This window comes from Saccostrea cucullata, unplaced genomic scaffold (assembly GCF_032062105.1).
Source record: "Saccostrea cucullata isolate Sc308-1 unplaced genomic scaffold, CSIRO_AGI_Scuc_v1 ctg504, whole genome shotgun sequence".
Classification (NCBI taxonomy): Eukaryota; Metazoa; Mollusca; class Bivalvia; order Ostreida; family Ostreidae; genus Saccostrea; species Saccostrea cuccullata.
Genome location: NW_026925489.1, coordinates 132,663 through 156,899, shown reverse-complemented (window position 1 = coordinate 156,899; position 24,237 = coordinate 132,663). Strand labels below are relative to the sequence as shown.

The 24,237-nt window shown below is 35.3% G+C and overlaps 1 protein-coding gene across 1 annotated transcript in view; it reads left to right on the top strand.

Annotated features, from left to right (window-relative positions):
• Positions 1–24,237, top strand: part of LOC134268994 (protein arginine N-methyltransferase 5-like) — a 35,078-nt gene that overhangs the window by 6,032 nt on the left and 4,809 nt on the right. The window contains exons 3-15 of the mRNA XM_062751220.1: positions 353–438; positions 714–845; positions 1,116–1,225; positions 1,735–1,948; positions 2,124–2,213; positions 3,433–3,504; positions 3,596–3,673; positions 5,240–5,298; positions 14,992–15,117; positions 17,036–17,211; positions 18,125–18,243; positions 18,645–18,738; positions 23,190–23,306. Coding sequence (XP_062607204.1) covers positions 353–438; positions 714–845; positions 1,116–1,225; positions 1,735–1,948; positions 2,124–2,213; positions 3,433–3,504; positions 3,596–3,673; positions 5,240–5,298; positions 14,992–15,117; positions 17,036–17,211; positions 18,125–18,243; positions 18,645–18,738; positions 23,190–23,306 — 1,473 coding nt within the window. The remainder of the gene's footprint in view (positions 1–352; positions 439–713; positions 846–1,115; positions 1,226–1,734; positions 1,949–2,123; positions 2,214–3,432; positions 3,505–3,595; positions 3,674–5,239; positions 5,299–14,991; positions 15,118–17,035; positions 17,212–18,124; positions 18,244–18,644; positions 18,739–23,189; positions 23,307–24,237) is intronic.

Below are 24,237 nucleotides of genomic sequence, written 5' to 3'. Positions count from 1 at the left end.
AACCGAGTTTTACTGTATATATGAAATTTAAATAAAACAGACAATGCCACACGGACAGTAAGTTAGTGTCAAAACTTTGTTTTCTAATGATAATGGCCAAACCTGATTATGAAATTCCTTAATACCCTGATTTGCTTTTTACACATCCATGAATGTGATTGGTACAGGCAGAAACCTTATCTTAAGAAACTGACTCCCAAGCTAAAACAGCTACCTTTAAATGCATAGGTGTTCCTTCTACATCAAAATTTGATGAAGAGGAGTGAAAATGTGACAATAATTGTCAGATGGAAAATTAGTGCAAAAACCTCACTGAGTAAACATTACAGCCTATTTCTTAATTATTTCTTAGACTGGAGTACATTGATTGTTGGGAAAACATCACCATGGTTACAGCTTGACTCCAGAGTGGAAGTCATCCGCAAGAACTCAGAAGCTGTAAGAACTGCTATTTATAATGAAGATAGAAATAAACACTGGGCACACGATTTGAAAGACTGTTTTTCTTTCGAATTTTATTATCACTGCATGCCACAAGACATAACACATTTTTCGTATTTCTAATTACTGTTACCTTAGTTGTTAATAAACATAATTAATTCATGCATAATTACTGTGAAACTCTTTTTTTATCTCATATTTTGATTTGCACTAAATGCTACATATGGATACTGGCACAGTTGAGTTGTACAGAATTTTTTTTGTAAATTCAGGGATTTAAGCAGGAGCTTGCCTTCGCCAGCCATCTTGGACTCCCAGCCATACTGATCCAACTGAAGCACGGTAGGAATGCTAACCTGGCGCGGTGCTTGAGTGAACAACTTCAAGCTGCTTATTTCCAGCAGGTACAAGTAACATCCATCAATGGATGCAATAATCATGTTTGACTTGCTGCTTTCTCATTTGATCCATAAAGTATAGTTGAGAATGGTCATGTTTTGTCAGGTACATGAGTAAGTTGCTTTAATGTGACCAGATGGCCCAGTAGGTAGAGCACCTGTATTGAGAAGATTGCATTAAATTAAAAAATTGAGTACATTGTATTTCCTCCCTTTCCATTACACTGAAAAATGTATAAACATTCATTTTAAATCAGAGTTCCTTTTTGTTTTTAGCAATACTGGATACAGATCCCACTAGTGTCAGCTCGGGATCAGGCAGAGAATCTGATAGAGGGACAGTTAGAGGAGGAGGAAAGAGAACCACAGGACAACACCTGGAAATGGTAAGGAGGAATGAGACGGTAAAGAGGAAATGGAATAGAAATGGGGAGAAAGACATGGTCAGGAGGAAATAGGAAAGATATGTTTACAAGGAGGAGAGTAAAAATAACAAAGAGTAAATGAAAGACTTTTTAAGGTGGAAATGGTATAGATATGGTAAAGGGGAAATGGTATAGAAATGGTAGAAAGGAAATTGTATTAATATGGTAAAGAGGAAGTGGTACAGAAATGGAAAAAAGGAAATGTTTTAGAAATAGTAAAGAAGAAATGGTATGGAAATGGTAAAGAGGAAATTGTATAGAAATGGTAAAGAGGAAATAGCAAGAAAGAAATGCAGTGTAGTAAGGAGAAAATGGAATAGAAAAAGTAAAGATGAATCCACACTGAAGATTAATTATTGAATACAACTTTCACAAAAGAGTAAAATTTTAGCTTTGCATTAGCAGCATAAATGGTTGATCTAGAATACTGCTAAGAATTTTTGATGTGAGAGTTTCCATGAACCTTGCAGGTGGCATGAGTTCAGGACTCTGTGCGACTCTCACAGAAGAATCAGTGTTGTGCTGGAGGTTTCAGCCAATCTGCCGTCAGAAGAGGTCCTAGAAAGATGGTTGGCTGAACCAATCAAATGTGCTGTTGTATCCACCAGTCTGTTCCTGACCAATAAGAGAGGATATCCTGTGTTATCAAAACCACATCAAAACTTCCTTAAAAAATTATTTAAGGTATGGTAAAAACACAGGTGTGTAATTATGTTTTAATTTTGAAATTCTTAAGGAATGCTACAAGAAATTTTATTTTTTCACATGCATTTCTTTGCATTAGTATTTTTAAAAAGTGAAGTTTGATTAAAGTTTGAAAATATTCCTTGTAACTTATGTTTTTCTTTTGTATGTGTAGCTGGAAATTCAGATCATTTTGAGTGGAGCAGACAGACACCCGGACAAAGGTCTCCACACCTACCAACAGTACCTAGATCACCTGTGGCAGGTAAAACTTTCGTTTTTAACTCAGGTTTTTTTCCATCAACTTTAGAATCATGTCTGATAATATACAGTTCCTAAATAACATGTGGCTAGTAACAAATTTTGTAATAAACAACAGTACCTTAGTCACCTGTTGCAGATATTAAACACTGAAACATACAACAGTTTTTCATTCACCTTTGGCAGGTAACAGGTATTGCCATTTACAAAATTGCTGATACACCAATCAATATTCCCACATTTATAAACAGGATCTTTGTTAATCAGTAAGAGTATATCTATTATGCCTTGCACCATTAATCAGTAAGAGTATATCTATTATGCCATCCCATGCAATAAAGTAAGATTTGCCCATGTCATGTATTGGGATTTGCCTATGTCATGTATTGGGATTTGCCTATGTCATTATTGGGATTTGCCCATGTCATATAGTGGGATTTGCCCATGTCATATAGTGGGATTTGCCCATGTCATGTAGTGGGATTTGCCCATGTCATGTAGTGGGATTTGCCCATGTCATGTAGTGGGATTTTACCCATGTCATGTAGTGGGATTTGCCCATGTCATGAAGTGGGATTTGCCCATGTCATGTAGTGGGATTTGCCCATGTCATGTAGTGGGATTTGCCCATGTCATGTAGTGGATTTGCCCATGTCATGTATTGGGATTTGCCCATGTCATGTATTGGGATTTGCCCATGTCATGTATTGGGATTTGCCCATGTCATGTATTGGGATTTGCCCATGTCATGTAGTGGGATTTGTCTATGTCATGTAATGGGATTTGTCCATGTCATGTAATGGGATTTACCCATGTCATGTAGTGGGATTTGTCTATGTCATATAATGGGATTTGCCCATGACATGTATTGGGATTTGCCCATGTCATGTAATGGGATTTAACCAATGTCATGTAATGGGATTTATCCATGTCATGTGGGATTTTGCCCATGTCATGTAGTGGGATTTGCCCATGTCATGTAGTGGGATTTGCCTATATCATGTAATTATTGTGTTGAAGTTAGCTGTTACTGATGGTGGTCAGGGAGGATGCTAGAGCAGTATTCCTCAGGATGATGGAAATGATATATATATATATACATATATATGCATGTATCTATCATATTGCTCAAAATTCACTCATCTAGCATGTGTTAAAAGATATTTAGTAATCATTGACAGTTTTTGGATTATTAGTGAAGTTTGTAAACTTTGATTTGATAGACGCGGTCCCCACCTGACCCCATAACCCAGTTTGCCAAGGGATACGAGGATTACCTTCAAAGTCCACTACAGGTAAAACAAAATGATCCTTTACACTGCACTGATAGAAGCCTTTAGATTTGTTATAATTTTTTGCTTATTTTGTTTATTTTTTCCTTGACAGCCACTGATGGACAACTTAGAGTCCCAGACTTATGAAATATTTGAGAAGGATCCAGTCAAGTATTCCCAGTATCAGAAGGTCTGTCTTCTCTTTCTGGATCAAACAGCCCCCTCCCCACCCCCTTCCTCCCAAACTTGATTTCATCATTGAAAATTTTCATTGAATGGCTCCTCCAACCACATCCACTTTTTGTTGTAGCATAGCCAAATGATGGTATCAAAAAAAATTATTTGTGAATGAGGGAGATGGGGCTTTGATCTTTTCTACCAGCAGAAGTAATACAAATTAAACTTTCAATGCTTTAATTGTGAAAGGACTTTTCTCTCTTTCCTCTGATCTAAATGTTAAATACAAGATATATTAAGAAACACAATTGAAAACCCTGTAAAGGGTAAAGAATATCATAATCATTGATAAACAGTCACATTTATGAGTAATGTGAATGTAGATAAACAAAATGTCTGTGTAAGTTTGATAATGAACAAATAAATATTGTAATATGTACCCAAATATCCACCCAAATGGCAGGTACACAGAATTGATATTTTGTGTCATTTTTGCTTCATCCAAACTTAGCACAATTAACTAGCTCAGATACACAACAGTTAGCATTGAGTTTAATAAGTTCTGTCAATTTCATAAGATTGCAATGTACAGTTGACTCTCGATGGCTCGAACTCCGATCTCTCGAAGTTCTCTATCTCTCGACCTCCGGTCCCGTTTTTTTCCTCTATATAATTAAGCAAATTTACTCCTGATCTCTCGAACTTCTCTCTCTCGAAATTCTCTATCTCTTGAACCAAAATCTGGGTCCCGTTACACATATTTCATTGAATTTTACTCTCTATCTCTCGAAGTTTTGATTGCGCGCGTTTATACACGCCAATCAAGCGTAAAATTGATGCAGTCTGGACTTAGCTGGAAACAATGAAAGCCATGGGCTGGCATGGAGGTGTTAATTGGGTGTTTACATAGATGACACTACACCTGTGGGTTGTCCGTGTTTTTATATAATTAGTTGGTTATTAATTACAGGGTAGATTATAAACAACTTATTTCGAATTGAAACTGAGACGATAATTTTTAGAAATTTAATTTATAGATGTTCGTTTCAGTAAGTTCCGATAGACTATGAACTTTTATTATGATTAAATAGAGTCTAAATAATTCCAGCATGGCAAATATTGCACAAGAAAATTCCTTTCTCAAAGACTGAATACAGATTAAGAAAAATCTGTTGAACATTGGTGAAGGTGCCACGGAATAGCCAAACCGACAATTGCTATTCGGGTTTCACGTAATCATGAAATAACAATAAATAAATACTAAAACTTTAGAAATTAGTTTTATTTATTCGAAATGCAATCATTGTTGTTTATATCACGTAAACTACCTGTCAAATACGATTGAAAGCGTGCAATGACTTTATTTACATATACTTCCGGTATCTATTAAAGTAGAACTTCGGTGATCGGAACTGAAAATTCCGGATTTTTTTTACTTTCTATCTCTCAAACCCCTCGATCTCTCGAACTTTTCTTGCGGTCCCTTGAACTTCGAGAGATCGAGAGTCACCTGTAATTGTTAATGAAAACAATGTGGAAATATAACTACGTGACATGAACAATCTTCATTTTGTTAAAGGCTGTGTATTATGCCCTTCTTGGTAAAATCAAACCTGAGGAAAAAGAAACAAAGAGTGTGTAAGTATTAACCCTTATTAACTTTGTAGTCAGGTACTTTTAAGTGTATTTCTAAAAGTGGGTATTTCAGCCAAAAAAAAAAATCAGCTATAGTGTTGCAGGCACCTCTGGGTCAGGTCAAACATTTGCATTGATCACATTCATAACTGATCAATAATTTTATGGACATTTTGAAAGGGAAATAACTCAAATTTCTATACTGTGAAATAACTATTTTTTGTGGGGGTTTAATTTTCGTTGTTTTCGAGGTATAAACAGACCCACGAATTTATGCCCACCACTATATGTAAATTTTGATATGCGCAACTGCTAAAAAGATCTTTATCCACAAAATCAAATCCCAACGAACCAACATTTTTTGCTCAAACCACGAAAATTTGACCCCACGAAAATATATGATTTTACAGTATTAAAGAAAATTGAGCTATTCCCTTTTTCACATATTTTTTAATTATAAATATATGTTCACAGTATTTTTAGGGTGTAGCTACTATTAAGGCATTTTAGGCAAGTGTCAACTTTTAATTTTTTCACTTTTTAGCTCACCTGAGCCGAAGGCTCAAGTGAGCTTTTCTGATCACATTTTGTCCGTCGTCCGTCCGTCCGTCTGTCCGTCTGTCCGTCTGTCTGTCTGTCCGTGTGTAAACTTTTCACATTTTCGACTTCTTCTCAAGAACCACTGGGCCAATTTTGACCAAACTTGGTACAAAGCATCCTTGGGTAAAGGGGAATGTAAATTGTTAAAATGAAGGGACATATCCCCTCGCAAGGGGAGATAATCAAGAAAAGACAAAAATAGGGTGGGGTCATTAAAAAATCTTCTTCTCAAGAAGCACTGGGCCAGTGAAGCTGAAACTTATGTGGAAGCATTCTGGGGTAGTGTAGATTCTAAATTGTTCAAATCATGACCCCCGGGGGAAGGGCGTGGCCACAATGGGGAATCAAAGTTTTATATAGAAATACATAGGAAAAATCTTTGAAAATCTTCTTCTCAAGAACCACTAGGCCAGAAAAGCTGAAAATTTTATGGAAGCATCCTGGTATAGTGCAGATTCTAAATTGTTCAAATCATGACCCCCGGGGGATGGGCGGGGCCACAATGGGGAATCAAAGTTTTACATAGAAATATATAGGAAAAATCTTTGAAAATCTTCTTCTCAAGAACCACTGGGCCAGAAAAGCTGAAACTTATGTGGAAGCATCCTGGGGTAGTGTAGATTCTAAATTGTTCAAATCATGACCCCTGGGGGAAGGGTGGGGCCACAATTGGGAATCAAAGTTTTATATAGAAATATGTAGGAAAAATCTTTGAAAATCTTCTTCTCAAGAACCACTAGGCCAGAAAAGCTGAAAATTTTATGGAAGCATCCTGGTATAGTGCAGATTCTAAATTGTTCAAATCATGACCCCCGGGGGATGGGCGGGGCCACAATGGGGAATCAAAGTTTTACATAGAAATATATAGGAAAAATCTTTGAAAATCTTCTTCTCAAGAACCACTGGGCCAGTAAAGCTGAAACTTATGTGGAAGCATCCTGGTATAATGTAGATTCTAAATTGTTCAAATCATGACCCCAAGGGGAAGGGTGGGGCCACAATGTGGAATCAAAGTTTTATATAGAAATATATAGGAAAAATCTTTGCAAATCTTCTTCTCAAGAACCACTGCGCCAGGAAAGCTGAAACTTATGTGGAAGCATCTTGGTATAGTGTAGATTCTAAATTGTTCAAATAATGACCCCCAGGGGATGGGCGGGGTCAGAATGGGGTATCAAATTTTTACATAGAAATATATAGGAAAAATCTTTGAAAATCTTCTTCTCAAGAACCACTGGGCCAGAAAAGCTGAAACTTATGTGGAAGCATCCTGGTATAGTGTAGATTCTAAATTGTTCAAATAATGACACCCAGGGGAAGGGCGGGGCCACAATGGGGAATCAAAATTTTATATAGAAATATATAGGAAAATCTTTGAAAATTTTCTTCTCAAGAACCACTGGGCCAGAAAAAGTGAAGCTTATGTGGAAGCATTCTGGGGTAGTGTAAATTCTAAATTGTAGGAATCATGACCCCCGGGGGAAGGGCGGGGCCATTATAGGGAATCAAATTTTTACATAGAAATATATTGGAAAAATCTTTGAAAATCTTCTTCTCAGGAACCACTGGGCCAATAAAGTTGAAACATATGTGCCCATGGAAGGATCATGGTGTAGATTTCAAAATGTCTAAATTATGATCAGTGGGGTAGGGTGGGGATGCATTATGTATAACAAGGGTGAAATCTGGTAAAGAACAGAATGGTCAAAGGTTCTCAGGTGAGCGATGTGGCCCATGGGCCTCTTGTTCTTTTTCATATAAAAACAAACCAAAAAAATAAAAAAAATTAAAAAAATTATAAAAAGAGAAATGAACCCTCTAAATATCATTTTCACCATTGACATTGATCAGGAATGTATAAATTACAGAATAAAATGTGCAAAGTAATAGCCTGCATTAGTAAATCAGGGAAAATTAATATTTGTATAAATATGAACACAATTTCCCAATACATTAAAAAACACAAAAGGAAATATAAGAAATGTAAGCATTTTCACCTGTCTATTTAAGCTGATTTGAAGATAATTTACACATGATTAAGGTTCCTCCAATTGAAATGGTTGAGATGGTAATTGTTGTTTAAACACCATATCGCTAACCAGCCTTTCCTGTGTCTCTTTAACAGTTTTGATTAAATGGGTGCTGAGTACTGTGAAATGTACCAAATATATTTCTTAAATAGCCCTTCTGTCCTTTGAAATTATGAGTGACGTTCAATGAATAATGTCATCAGCTCGATGACATACAACATAGAAATCATATGCCATTAAGCTTGACTTTCCCTAATTATTGAATCTTTAATGAGTTCAGCACAGTTTATGTGACCACTTTTCATCACACAGTTCCATTGTGAGAAGCTGGAAAACAAGGGCTAGTCGAGACACTGCATTTAAAATGAATAGTCAAAAATCGGTAAACTAGAGTGAAATTAAACGCTCCATAAAAGCTGCTGTAAAATTTGTTCAGAATCCCAAAGTTATATTAACTGAAATATGTGAAATTTACAGCAACCAATGTCTGTTTTATACACACATGAGCATTTGCAATTCAATGAACAAAAATGGGTACAGTCCTTGGCGACAAGGACATACAACAACTGATGTACATTTGCGAAAAATTCAATAAATTATCACTGAGTATGTTTGATTGACTTTAAGACACATAGCAAATTTGATAGACACCATTTTGGGGGTAGTTCACACTGTTTTAAAGAAACATTTGATAGTAAAAAATTTTAATACTCAAAGGTCACCCAATATTTTGAAAAATGAGTGAAAACGACAGGGTGTAGGAATATCTTGCCAATTATTTAAAAAAAATAAAAAATTGTACTTATCCGTGTTTGTCTGAAATTCAAACAGATAATAAAACTTGAATCCATTTTGCTTTAAACCCTTAAAACAAATTTACAATGAGATACACTTGACCAAACAGCAAAAGCCTGAAAAGAGCAAAGAATAGTAAAAGCACAAAAACAGTTTTATATGCTATTTCCTTAAATATTAGTGGTCTTGTTAATTCAATTCTTATTGGGGGAATAATTTCAATTTCTGGAAGAGTCTAAAAAGCAAAATTTTTGCAAAAAAGTGAAAGGTTTATGAGAGGAAGGAGCCAGAATGAGGAATCCACTACATGAAATTTCTTCATGACAGAGTCCAAACCCACAGGCCATGAAGAGTAAATGGGTTCCAGGGATAAACAGAAAGTTAATGTTTTGTCACACCAACAACATTGGTCAGCACTTTCAACATTTGACTTGTTTCATTTCCCAAACTTGAAAAAAACACCTTTCAGGAAATCATAGGATCTGCCATATTCCAGTATACTAAGGGTCATACTCAAAAATGTGTTCTAAAAACAACTAGAAATTGAATAAAAATGTTACAGACATGTGTTTGAATGAAAAGAGAATATTTTAGTTTAATCATTAAGACTAAATCATTGAAAAGCGTTTTTCTGTTTCTTTCCGAGCACCGATGACATTATTTATTGAATGTCCCTCGTATCTATACATATACATGTATATTATTGAACAAACATTGTAAAATAAGCAATAGTTCAGACTTAGTTTGGAGAATTGTGACAATGCAGAATGAGTGTGTGTGACATTTCTTCTGATTTTCAGCGCACCTGAGCCGAAGGCTCAAGTGAGCTTTTCTGATCAAAATTTGTCCGTTATCTGTCGTTGTCATTGTTGTTGTTGTCGTAAACTTTTCACATTTTCATCTTCTCAAGAACCACTGGGCCAATTTCAACCAAACTTGCCAGGAAGCATCCTTGCGTGAAGGGGATTCAAGTTTGTTCAAATGAAGGGCCAAGCCCTCATTCAATGGGAGATAATTGGGAATTAGTGAAAATTTGTTGGCATGTTTTAAAAATCTTCTCAAGAACCACTGTGTCAGGAAAGATGAAACTTATGGGTAAACATCCTCAGGTAGTGTAGATTCAAGTTTGTTCAAATCATGACCCCCGGGTGTAGGGCGTGGTCAAAATCGCTGATCAAAATTTTACGTAGAAATACATAGGAAAATTCTTTAAAAATCTCCGGAATAGCAAAGCCATCATTTATCATATTTGATGGATTTACATAGAAATACATAGGAAAATTCCTTAAAAATCTCCGGAATAGCAAAGCCATAATTTATCATATTTGATGAAAGCATCCTCAGGTAGTGTAGATTCAAGTTTGTTCAAATCATGACCTCCGGGGGTAGGGCGGGGCCAAAATGGCTGATCAAAGTTTTACATAGAAATATATATGAACATTCTTTTAACAAAAATCTTCTTCTCCAGAATAGCAAAGCCATAATTGATCATATTTATATGGAAGCATCCTCAGGTAGTGGATTCAACTTTGTTCAAATCATGACCCCCGGGGATAGGGCGGGGCCACAATGGCCGATCAAAGTTTTACATAGAAATACATAGGAAAATTCTTTAAAAATCTTCTTCTCCAGAATAGCAAAGCCATAATTGATCATATTTATATGGAAGCATCCTCAGGTAGTGGATTCAACTTTGTTCAAATCATGACCTCCGGGGGTAGGGCGGGGCCAAAATGGCTGATCAAAGTTTTACATAGAAATATATTTGAACATTCTTTTAACAAAAATCTTCTTCTCCAGAATAGCAAAGCCATAATTGATCATATTTATATGGAAGCATCCTCAGGTAGTGTAGATTCAAATTTGTTCAAATCATGACCCCTGGGGGTAGGGCGGGGCCACAATGGCCGATCAAAGTTTTACATAGAAATAGATAGGAAAATTCTTTAAAAATCTTCTTCTCAAGAATAGCAAAGCCATGATTGATCATATTTATGGAAGCATCCTCAGGTAGTGTAGATTTTTGTTCAAAAATCATAAGGCGGGGCCAAAATGGCAGATCAAAGTTTTACATAGACATATATAAGAAAATTCTTTAAAAATCATCTTCTCAAGAATAGCAAAGCCATGATTGGTCATGGGAACACTTTTGGATTTAAACTTTTTGATAATAAACCAATTTCCTAGCCACAATGCTCAGGTGAGCGATTTGGCCCATGGGCCTCTTGTTTAAAATTATAACTATCTCTGATTTCAAGCATGTTTTAGATTTTTTTTTTTGTAATTTTTCTTTCATTTCTTTATTTTGTTTTTGTTTGTTTCTGATTAAAAATAGAAATAAAATATATATGGTGTTCTGTTCTAACATAATCATAATATTTCTATACATGTATCATATGTATATATAGCCTTGTTTATTTGATTTGAGCTTTCAGAGATATGCTGAGATATTTTGATACAATTAAGGTCAGACGATACGTTCCCCAAATATCTGTTTTGTATATCTTCATAATGTATGAAAAATATACAAAATTTTAATAACTTTCTGATTTCTAATCTGGTTTCTATGGAATCCGGATAGGACCACGCAGTTCACTATCGCATCATCGCACCATCAAGGTTTAGGTCGATAGTGCGATGAAGAGATAATGCGATGACGATGAAGCGATAATGATCAAGTGATGGTGCGATAGTGCGATGACAATGATGCTATAGCGCGACAATGTGATGACGATGGTGCGATAATGCGATGACGTGATGGTGCAATGATGCGATGGTGCGATAGTGATGACACGATGGTGCGATGACGATGAAGTGATATTTGCTATTGCTCAATCGTGCTATCGCACCATCATCATCGCATTATCGTGCCATTTTAGCATCATCGTCATCGCATCATCGCTTCACCGTTATCGCACCACCGTTTCGTTGTTATCGTGCCATCGCATTATCGCGCCATCGACCTCTAAGTTGATGCTTGGTGCGATAGTGAACTGTTTGGCCCTATCCGGATTCCATAGGTTTCTTTTTTTTTTTTTTTAATTAGAAACCCTAAAAATATGATTTTTGCAAACTAAGTTTTTTTCCCTAAAGGATTATATAAGAAATGCCATCCTCTGGTATCTCGCACAAATGCCTGGTAAGGTACCTCAATTTTTGTGAGTAAACATGTTAAAGTAGTAATTCTTCAAGGACAAAATCTTGGAAAAAGTTATATATTATTGAGGAACGTCTCGTCTGTCCTTAACTGCTTAATTGGTAGGAGTGCATAGCGGTGAATGGATTGGAAAGAAGATGGGTGAATAAGGCAGGCAGAATGCCTATAGTGCGACAGATAAGAAGTGAAAATTTCAATCTCAATTGACTCCAAATTTTACTTGATATTTCATCTAATATTAAAGTATACTTTATGTAAAATCTCTACAATTTACAAAAATCTCACAGAGACTGAAAATATTTGCCTATGAAAATGCTTACACACACTAAAAAGAACAAAAACGATCATTTTCTAATACTTAAACAAAGTTTTTCAATATGAGTGGGTCTTCTCTCCATTTTTTTGAAAGATGATCCTAAAAGTGTGCTATAAAATACACATTTTTTGGTTTTCAAAAACATCACCCACTATACCTGTACAATTTTATGACACAACATTAGCATCTTTCCGAGAAATACTTCAAGTCCATTAAGTTTATCACAAACATGATTTAAATGAAATCACCACGTTGTAGCATAGTGGTTAACGCGTTAGTCTCAAAGCAGTATGATATTGATACGCCGGATTTTTATTGCTAGAGTTCGAATCCCACGAATACCATCTAATAATTTTATGAGAGAAAATTTTTTACGAGATTTTTTTCTCTCAGAAAAGTTTCTTTTTTCTCATAATTTCAAAAATTTCAATAATTAGAAGTTAATTTAAATAATCAATTCACATATTTAATATGATTTCTTAATATCGGAGGCTATAGGCATTCTGCCCGCCTTGTTCACCCATCTTCTTTTGTATTCCATTGCCATCCTTATTAAAAAGATATAAATCCCACTTGACACTAACAAGATATTTATTAATTGATAGATCACGCTATATGTGTGACATAACTTGTTTATTTGAGTAGAGCCTACATAATGATGAAATATGTTGAGAAATTTTGATACAATTAACCGATTAATCAGTCGGAACATTTTGCAGCTAACTCTTTGGCAATTCACTCTTCATTTGCCATCCGTATTAGATAGATAACTCCACTTGCTGCTAACAAGATCTTTATTAACTGTCAGATAATAATATTTACTAACACCCTGTTTTGGGGCTTTATAATAATTGGAATTTTTCTAAGTCCAAGGGCATAACTCTGTCCAAAATGGCCCAATCATACCCAAAACAGAAATTGAACTAGATATATTTATGACAAATCTGTATATTAAATTTCATTTCAATATGTGCAACTTCTGCAAAGAAAATGAACGGAAACTGCAAATAATTGGAATTTTTCTACGTCTAAGGGGCATAACTCTATTCAAATTGGCCCGATCATACCCAAAACAAAATTTGACCTAGATATTCTTATGATAAATCTGTATATCAAATTTCATTTCAATATGTGCAACCACTGCAAAGAAAATGAATGGAAACTGATGGTGAATTGACAAACGTAGGAATGCATTTTTTTAGCTCAAAAAGTTGAGATCAGCTGATGATATACCCATATATAACGAAGTTTTAGGAGAAAATCCATTTCCAAGTTACTACACGTATAGCCCTACATGGACCAAACTTGTATGATTGATGCAACTAGGGAAAGAAATTACCAGACTTGCTTCACATGCTAAATAAAATTGAAATGATGGTTCTCTGGCCCACACACATAATGTTTGAAGTCAAATTTCAAGTTTTATCATATTTTTGATAAAATAAAAAGTTAGTACTGTGGAGACAAGTCATATTGTAGTCAGAAAATAGCTCTTCAGAGCTAATGTTTTTTGTTGATGTACCTGACTTTAAATAAATATTATCTTATCTTATCAAGAAAAAAAGTTCCGTTTTCATTTTCTCATTTGGGCTGGGCAAAAATATTGATATTTTGGAATACATTGACAAAAAATATTGTATTGCAATATGTTTTTTGTGATATCGACATAATGGAAAATTGCTAAGACTAATGAATTTTATCATTAAAATAAAATTAAATGTAAGAAAAGTTTCTTTTTTAGCCAGACAGTAAGACAAAAGCTGTTTTGAGATGTATTTCAGAGCATAACTTTAATAAGGTCAACAAGATTTTTTCCCATTTGGTTACTTACCATAATTATGTTATTCTGCATGTTAATTAAGCTTAATATGATAAGAAAATGGCCTTTGAATTTTTGTTGAAAATATTGCAATACATATCCCAATACAATTTAAAATATCACAATACTAAATCTCTGGCCAATACCCAGCCTTAGTACTTATACAATGTACTATAATTTAATTATAAATGTAGTACATTGTATAAGTACTCGAATACTTTTGACATTTTCAACTTCTTCTCAAGAACCATTGGGCCAATTTTAACCAAACTTGATACAAACCATCCTTGGGTGAAGGGAAGTTTAAATTGTTAAAATGAAGGGCCAAATCCCCTTGCAAGGGGAGATAATCAAGAAAAGACAAAAATAGGGTAGGGTCATTAAAAACTCTTCTTCTCAAGAACCACTGGGCCAGGAAAGGCTGAAACTTATGTAGAAGCATCCAGGGGTAGTGTAGATTTTAAGTTGTTAAAATCATGACCCCCTGGGGGTAGGGCGGGGCCACAATAGGGAATCCAAGTTTTACATAGAAATATACAGGGAGAATCGTTAAAAATCTTCTCAAGAACCACTGGGCCAGAAAAGCTGACACTTATGTGGAAGCATCATGGGGTAGTGTAGATTCTAAAGTTACTGTATTAAAATCATGACAGGGGAGGGGTTAGGGGGCCACAATAAGTATAACAAGAGGGGAAATCTGGTAAAGAACTGCATCACCAAAGTTACTCAGGTGAGCCATGTGGCCCGTGGGCCTCGTATAGTCTTTGCTCTATTTTGGATTTGCTATATCCTAGAGAAATGGATACAGAACATACCTTGTATGATGATTGTTGATTAACCTTTTCACACACACCCCCCCCCCCCTCCTTGCATTTTATGATGTTGTTGAAGGTAGAAGCTTTCTAAACAGTATATTAGCAAAGAACATGTGAAATGTATAAATACTGTTTTGATAGCCTTGTTTTTCCTTCCTTTGCAGTGTTTTGATGGTGGTAGGGGCAGGTAGGGGGCCCCTGGTGAGGGCCTCAATAGCGGCATCCCATCAGGCTGACCGAAAAATCCGCAAGGTGTACGCCGTGGAGAAAAACCCCAATGCTGTGGTAACGTGAGTTCTATAACAATGAATAGGAGGTACAATATACAGGGCAATATTTAGAAGAACATTTCTATGTACAAGTAAGAAACAACTATATGTTATATGTTATTTGGACTATTGCTATCAAGTTGATCCAGTCCTTACTGAAGGCATCAGGCCAGGTGACCTAGCAGATGACAGTTCTTTTCTTTAAGTAAATGTGACTAAATCAATTAAAATCGACTCCAATCTATGGGATGACAGTCATTGGATTGGTAACTTAACGATGTTCGATCCTGATATTTAAAGTCAAACTTTTTTTGTCAAGTATATTTTTACTTTCTACACATATAGCTTAATTAAAAATCAAATCAAAATATGGAGATCAATACGCTTCTTTTGGCGCTACAGTACATTAAATATGACCTTTTTGCACTGAAATCTATGTCTTAATAAAAAATTACATCTTCAACATTTTCCCTCTAATATTTTAATCCAAATGAAGCATGGAACAAAATAAAACTATGTCTATATTAAAAAAGACACTTGAAAATTGTGACTAGGAAAAAGTTTCAAATTGCTATGCATAATCAATTATTTGACCTTTCTGCACTCACAAAATGTGATTTTTCTGGCATTGAAAATTTAATAAGCAAGAAAATTATTTTAAAGTCTTAAACTTATGCTGAATTTAAGCAGGTAGGTCAAAGTTATCTTAAATATTCAGAAAAGAAAACCAAAAGTGGGGGGTATATGATGGAAATTTTTAGATATTACAAAAAATTTATCAATTTTCTGTTAAAATTGGCTCAATTTTTTCCTGGACTTTCAGAATATATTTACTATATTTGTCATAATTCGTCGAAAGAATTCATAAGAAATAATTTAATAGATATTTCAGAACACGCATAACACATTTCACTGCAAAAAACAGCTTTGTGTGCAACCAGCATGGAAAAATAGGAATCTAAAATTAACAGTACTCTATAAAGTTCGAAAGGGATAAATTGATAATTTTCTTCTAAAAAACCTTCCGCCCCAAAATATAGTCCCTGGATAACCCTTCTTGAAAGGAATTTAATTGCAGTTTTTGCAATGGATATAGTTTAATTTGCATTGTAGAATCTAAATTCAACGTTAAAACTTAAAAACGATGCAGAATATTAGAAATAAAGGTCCAGACCAAATTCGACTCAAAAGCACAGGATCAAACGTCCTTAATTTATTATTCTCACTTCTATAGATTTTTGTATTGTCATATAAATTGTTTTCTCCATGTTTGTTTAGGAATGTGAGGAATATGAATCCTGATTATTTTTGTTTGAAGGTTGGAGAACATGAAGGAGGAGATGTGGGTGGACCTGGTGGAGATGGTGTCATGTGACTGTTGTCATGTGACTGTCATGTGACATGTGTTGAGGAATATATAAATCTTGTTTATTTTTGTTGAAGGTTGGAGAACATGAAGGAGGAGATGTGGGTGGACCTGGTGGAGATGGTGTCATGTGACTGTTGTCATGTGACTGTCATGTGACATGTGTTGAGGAATATATAAATCTTGTTTATTTTTGTTGAAGGTTGGAGAACATGAAGGAGGAGATGTGGGTGGACCTGGTGGAGATGGTGTCATGTGACTGTTGTCATGTGACTGTCATGTGACGTGTGTTGAGGAATATATAAATCTTGTTTATTTTTGTTGAAGGTTGGAGAACATGAAGGAGGAGATGTGGGTGGACCTGGTGGAGATGGTGTCATGTGACTGTTGTCATGTGACTGTCATGTGACATGTGTTGAGGAATATAAATACTGATTATTTTTGTTGAAGGTTGGAGAACATGAAGGAGGAGATGTGGGGGGACCTGGTTGAGGTCGTGTCATGTGACTGGTGTCATGTGACTGTCGTGTGACATGTGTTGAGGAATATAAATCTTGTTTATTTTTGTTGAAGGTTGGAGAACATGAAGGAGGAGATGTGGGGGGACCTGGTTGAGGTGGTGTCATGTGACATGCGGCTCTGGGAGGCTCCGGAGAAGGCGGACATCTTGGTCAGTGAACTGCTTGGTTCGTTTGGAGATAATGAACTCTCCCCAGAATGTCTAGATGGAGCACAAAGATTTTTACAAGGTAACACATTATATCAGCTTTCAGGTTTGCTTTCATTATTATTAATTCTATGTACAAAAAGAAATAGGAATGTTTACTCTTTATTATAACCTATATTTACATACACATAACACAACATGTTTGACAGATTTGCTATTTAAGAAACCTCTCTACATTGCACACTAAAGAGTTCTGATTCTATTGAATTTTTCTGCAGTTAGATTGATCTGCCCTTAGACCTAAATTCTAAAAAAAAAAAATAGAATTTACAATATATTACTCAATTTGTAATCAATTCAAGTATTCTTAAGATATTAAAAGGCCAAGAGATAAATTAATTGAACATGTTACATATATGTATTTTCTATGTTGAAGTAAACAACAGTGATTTCTATTCGCTGATATTGTGTTGTGTTTGGTTATTTTTCCTATTTTTCCAAATAGTGAAAATTAAATAGAAAAATTCAATATCAACACCTTTATAGATTATATTTTTCTAAATGTCTAAAAAACATATTGCAGGTGTAGAGAGGGTCCTTTTTTTTTATGCACAGTTGATTTCATCAGTATTCTGAGGGTCAACACTTAATCCTTTATAATTATGCCCTTCTTCTGTTAATTTATTCAACTATGAAATCTAATTTGTTTAATAAAATTATATAATGAATATCATTTAAGATCGATCATAAAATTATCATTTTGGTGTATTTTTGTTTGAAAACATTTTTTTCTTGTGAAATATGTATATTTTGTCCACCATTGACTGAAAGCAGTCAAAATCACAAGGATATCAGCATGTTCTCTGGTTTTATTCTTCAGAAATAAAGAAATAGTACCTTCATGTTTGAAAGCATGTATCTTTAATAGCAATAATGATAAGTTTTATATCTTATAAAATGAAGTCATCCTGATTATTTAGTGTGAATTTTTTAAGATGATGGCATCAGTATACCTTGTGAGTATACATCCTATATGTCACCACTGATGTCTGAGAAACTTTACAATGAGGTCCGAGTGTGTAAAGATAACACGGGGTCTAACAAACCTATTGACGTGAGTATACACACAGACAGACAGACACACCCTCACACTTACATCACCAGTTCTAACAAACCTATTGATGTGAGTATACACACAGACAGACAGACACACCCTCACACACACCTTGATACTTACAACACCAGTTCTAACAAACCTATTGACGTGAGTATAGCAGTGTGTACACTCTCACACACACAACACCTATTGACGTTAGTATAGAAGTGTATTTATACACAGAGAGACAAACACACACTCACACAACTTCCGTTCTAACAAACCTTTTGACGTGAATATAGCTGGGCATACTCTCTCACACACACAACACCTATTGAATATGAGTATAACAGTTCAGATCACTTCAGAAAACAGGGTACACTTTCATGGTTTATTTTTATCTGTTTTATTATTTTCAGCATAACTTTGAGACTCCATATGTTGTTAGACTTCACAATTGTAAGGAGTTAGCCCCTCCACAAGAAGTCTTCAAATTCAGGCACCCAAATAGGGGTAAGTTATGTGTGTGTGTGTGAAGGGGGGGGGGGAGCAGGCACCCAAATGGGGGTAAGTAAATAGTGAGGGGGGCACCCAAATAGGGGTAAGTAATGTGTGTGTGTGTGTGGGGGGGGGGGGGGAGCAGGCATCCTAATAGGGATAAGTAAATAATGAGGGGGCACCCAAATAGGGATAAGTAAATAGTGAGGGGGGCACCCAAGTAGGGATAAGTAAAAAGTGAGGGGGGCACCCAAGTAGGGATAAGTAAATAGTGAGGGGGGCACCCAAATAGGGACAAGTAAATAGTGAGGGGGCACCCAAATAGGGATAAGTAAATAGTGAGGGGGGCACCCAAGTAGGGATAAGTAAATAGTGAGGGGCACCCAAATAGGGATAAGTAAATAATGACGGGGCACCCAAATAGGGATAAGTAAATAGTGAGGGGGGGGCACCCAAATAGGGGTAAGTAATGTGGGGGGGGGGGAGCAGGCACCCTAATAGGGATAAGTAAATAATGAGGGGGCACCCAAATAGGGATAAGTAAATAGTGAGGGGGGCACCCAAGTAGGGATAAGTAAATAGTGAGGGGGGCACCCAAATAGGGATAAGTAAATAGTGAGGGGGCACCCAAATAGGGATAAGTAAATAGTGAGGGGGGCACCCAAGTAGGGATAAGTAAATAGTGAGGGGGGCACCCAAGTAGGGATAAGTAAATAGTGAGGGGCACCCAAATAGGGATAAGTAAATAGTGAGGGGGTCACCCAAATAGGGATAAGTAAATAGTGAGGGGGCACCCAAGTAGGGATAAGTAAATAGTGAGGGGGGCACCCAAGTAGGGATAAGTAAATAGTGAGGGGGCACCCAAATAGGGATAAGTAAATAGTGAGGAGGGCACCCAAATAGGGGTAAGTAAATAGTGAGGAGGGGGGCCCAAGTAGGGGTAAGTAGATAGTGAGGGGGGCACCCAAATAGGGATAAGTAAATAATGAGGGGGGCACCCAAATAGGGATAAGTAAATAGTGAGGGGGGCACCCAAATAGGGGTAAGTAAAACTGTATGTGTTGTGGGGGTGTGGGGGGAGCAGACACCCAAATAGAGGTAAGCAAATAGTGTGAGTGGGGGGGATACCCAAATAGGATAAGTAAATAGTGGGGTGGGGGTTGTAAGGGGAAGTCTGACACCTAAATAGGGTTAGGTATTTAGAGGGGCAGGCACCCTAATAGTTGTAGGTTTTTAATGTGAGGGTAATTCAGACACCCAAATAAGGTCATGTTTTTAATGGAGGGAAAGTTAGACACTCAAATCCCAGGCGCTTGACATTTTTAACCTTTCTCTTCATAAATAAAAATATCCTCTATACTATAATGATAACTTTTTTTTATACGCCCGTCGTATTATGTTATAGGCTTCATGTCCGTCCGTCTGTCCATTCATGTCCGGCTCATAACTTTAATACTATTAGGCCTAGGACTATCAAACTTTGTCAACTGATAGTTCTTGGGTAGACGGTGTGTCGCGCACAAAAAGTAGGTCGCTCTGACCTTTAATAAAGATGCTATAGCCAAATATGGAAAAATCCTGTCCGGCTCATAACTAGAAAACTATTAGACCTAGAGCTTTCAAACTTGGCAAAAGTATACATCTAAGGTAGTAGGTGTGTCGCGGCCTATTTCAAGGTCACTGTGACCTTTAATTAAAGTGATTATTTTTAAAAAATAAGTCTTTTAAATTTTAAATTTCATAATCCTAAAAAATGTAAAAATTTAGTTGTATCCTTATTAAAAAATGTTAAATTAAGTAAAAACTTATTTTTTCATCATATACTTTACAGCAATCTGTAACAAATGTTAATATTTTGAGAGGAACTCAGTTTGTCCCATGGGCATAATTATCAAGCACTGGTCAAGGAGAATTTTGATAGCAGAAATGTGCATGTCAAATTAGAGAGAAATTAATGAGTTTATTGTCGGGAGCTAACTGTCAAGAGCATCTCTAGATCTGATCATGCAGTGTTATCTTAATTTATCTCTTGGGAGTTGGGCAAAAAGAAATGGCCTCATAGTTGCTTGTGTTCATTAAGAGTTCTTGATGGCTATAGTCCAGATAAAGATCTTTCAATTGGTGTAATGTAATTAAAACAAATTGATGTTTTAGTTTTATGATTAAAACTAAATTAGTATTGTATATAATATAATTAAAACTAATTATACATGTGTTCATTGAAAAAAAAAATTACATTTCAGTTTTTATATATTTGCAACAAATTGCAGTCATGTCTCACTTAGAATTTTATAGTCTGAAGAATAATTCATTTTTGATTTTTTTTATTAGACTGTAGCATTTCCATTATTTCATAAAATATGCAATAAACAATTTAAAGCTGCAGATGGATATTTGTTAAGCTCTAACACAGCCAGTTTAGAATTATATGATGTTTTATTTGTTATTATTAATCCCTACACTGTAAGTCTCTTAGAGATGTTTGTACAATATTTTAAACATAAGAAATGGAAATTAGATCATTGAAATCTGTGTCAATCTGTTAATCAAGGTTACTTGATTTTCTTGCACCCCAACCAATTTATGATTATTGAACAATATTTGACGGGCGTATCATGCTGTGGTGGGGCACTTTATTATTCTATAGGAGATATTTTCATTTATGAAAAGAAAGGTAAAATACATCAAGCATATGCGACTCAAATGATTATTATGCCCCCCTTCGAAGAAGGGAGGTCATATTGCTTTGCTGCTGTCTGTCGGTCTGTCGGTCGGTCTGTCAGTCCACTTAGTTTCCGTTCATTTTCTTCGCAACCATTGCACATACTGAAATGAAATTTGGTATACAGATATATCACATAAATATCTAGGTCAAGTTCTGTTTAGGGTACGATCGCACCATTTTTGACAGAGTTATGCCCCTTGGACTTAGAAAAATTTCAATTATTTGCAGTTTCCGTCCATTTTCTTTGCAACTGTTGCACATACTGAAATGAAATTTGGTATACTGATATATTACATGAATATCTAGGTCAAGTTCTGTTTTGGGTACAATCGCGCCATTTTTGACAGAGTTATGCCCCTTGGACTTAGAAAATTTTTAATTATTTGCAGTTTCCATTCATTTTCTTCGCAACAATTGCACATACTGAAATGAAATTTAGCGTACAGATTTATCAGATGTATTTCTAGGCCAAGTTCTGTTTTGGGTACAATCGCACCATTTTTCACAGAGTTATGTCCAGTGGACTTATAAAAATTCCAGTTATATGCAGTTTCCGTTCATTTTCTTTGCAAAGGTTGCATATACTGAGATGAAATTTGGTAAAACGATTTATCAGATAAATATCTTGGTCAAGTGCTCTTTTGGGTACAATCGCACCATTTCTGACAGAGTTGTGCTCTTTTGGACTTAGAAAAATTCCAGTTTGGGGGAGGGGGGCATAAGTGTTTTACAAACATCTCTTGTTTTTAATATACAGTTTATGTAATGTAATTACATTTGAGGTGCTTTTTCAAGCTTGCTGGAAAGGTCTGAGAAGATGTGGTTGGTGAGCTTTGTAATCTTTGATTACCAATGTTTTTAGCACACAATATCAGATGAACATTTCTAATTGAATGCCATCAGACATTCATCTGTTGTTTTCCATTTAACTTTACAATTTAGTCATTTACACATTTTAGTCATACCATTTAATGTGTTAATGCAGATTTTATTTTATTCACACCATTGCAAGCCAAATGTCATATGAGTCAACAGAGAGTTGGTGAACCTTGATCAAAATAACAAGAATCTTGTTTGTGAGGTCAGACATTAAAAGCATACAATATGTATCGGAAAACAATCTTTTGATTCATTCCTGCAACATATACAAATAGCATGTATGGGTCAGGTGTTCAGTGACCTAAAGTTAATTACAAAACAAAAAATAAACTAGGAATATTGATCTAATTTTTCACACACCTCTCTCTAAGGAACTTCTGCCTGTGGCTTCACATTTATTAAAGTATAGTTTTAAAAGTCAATTAGATGTATTGAAACCTTTGTTTAGTTTATATTGACTGATAGTTAATCCCAGGTGCAACTTCTCTTGCCTTTCTGGTGATTAAAAAAGGGGTCTAGTCTAAGAGTTTAATTTCAATGAATACAAAAGTATCACCTAAAATAACTCAGACTGTACAATCCATAGAAAGGGGGATATTCTTCTTAAGCTCAGACACTTGTTCCTGTTAAAAAAAGTTAAATTAAAATGCTTAATAATTAAGTTTTTTAGGGGTGCGGGGGGATGAGCCATATATTTTGGAAATAGTGTTTTTATTATTCAATGTAGTAAATTTTTATTTCAGAAATGTATATTTGTTCTGGAGACTCTCTTAAAAAAGGTTTTTGATATGGATTGAAATATGGAAAAAAAGTACGTCTTTGAAATTAAATATGATATAAATGAGATGTTCTCTTTTTGCAGATGCAGTCATTGACAATAGTCGTTACGCTTCACTGGAGTTTGACATTAATCAGGATGCAATCATCCATGGCTTTGCCGGATACTTTGACACTGTTCTTTATGATAATATTACACTGAGTAAGTAAGCACATCACACTGATTAGCTCAAGTTTTCAAACTGTAAGATTAAATATCAGAATCTGCACAACTTTGGATTTCAGTTATATAATCTGTTTACAACAATTTCATATTTTTAATTTTTAAATATATATTGTAAAGTAAACAAAAACATCAAGAAGAAAATAACACTAAACACATCAAAATGTCCAAAAAAAAAAAAAAAAATTCTAGATAAACTCCAAATGCATTGTCAATATGAAGCTTTATATTTAATTTGTATGATAAGGTTCTTCCCGTCCCTACATACTGTAATGAATTGATTTTTGAGATCTGAAGCAAATTAGCATAGGTATGAAGCCTAAAATCATTGAAACAAACAGAAATTAACAAGCCTTTTGTAAAGTCTTGAATCAGTTGCGGCCCAGATCAGATTCCCCATTCATAAATAAGTTTCCCTTTTACTGTAAATAATACAAAGTTTACTTCAATGCATTTCATGGAAAATTATGGTTCTGACTCCATATTCACTATTTCATTGCCCAGTGACCTTGACCTTTGAGGTTAGACTTTGAATCAACATCCTGTTATAAGTTAGTTTTTCGTAAAGATAAAATTCTTTTCAATCAGGATGTATAGAGTTATTGTTAGACAGTGTTTTATGGTCTCATTAACCAGCTACCCTTGTAAATAGAAACTACGATCAAGACCATTGTAGATAGAATGTACGATCAAGTTTTTGAAATAAGCTGCCTTGGTGCTAAATACAATATTGTAGTAAAACATAGTCTCCATTTACTTGAACATGGTTGTAATGACAAGGGATGCTTACTCCTTCTTGGCACGTGATCCCATCTCTGGTCTCTCCAGAGTCTGTTGAAGCCCTATTCCTATTATGGGTTGGTACTACAGTGTTAGATGATGGAGATTGATTCCTGTTTCTTCTGTTATC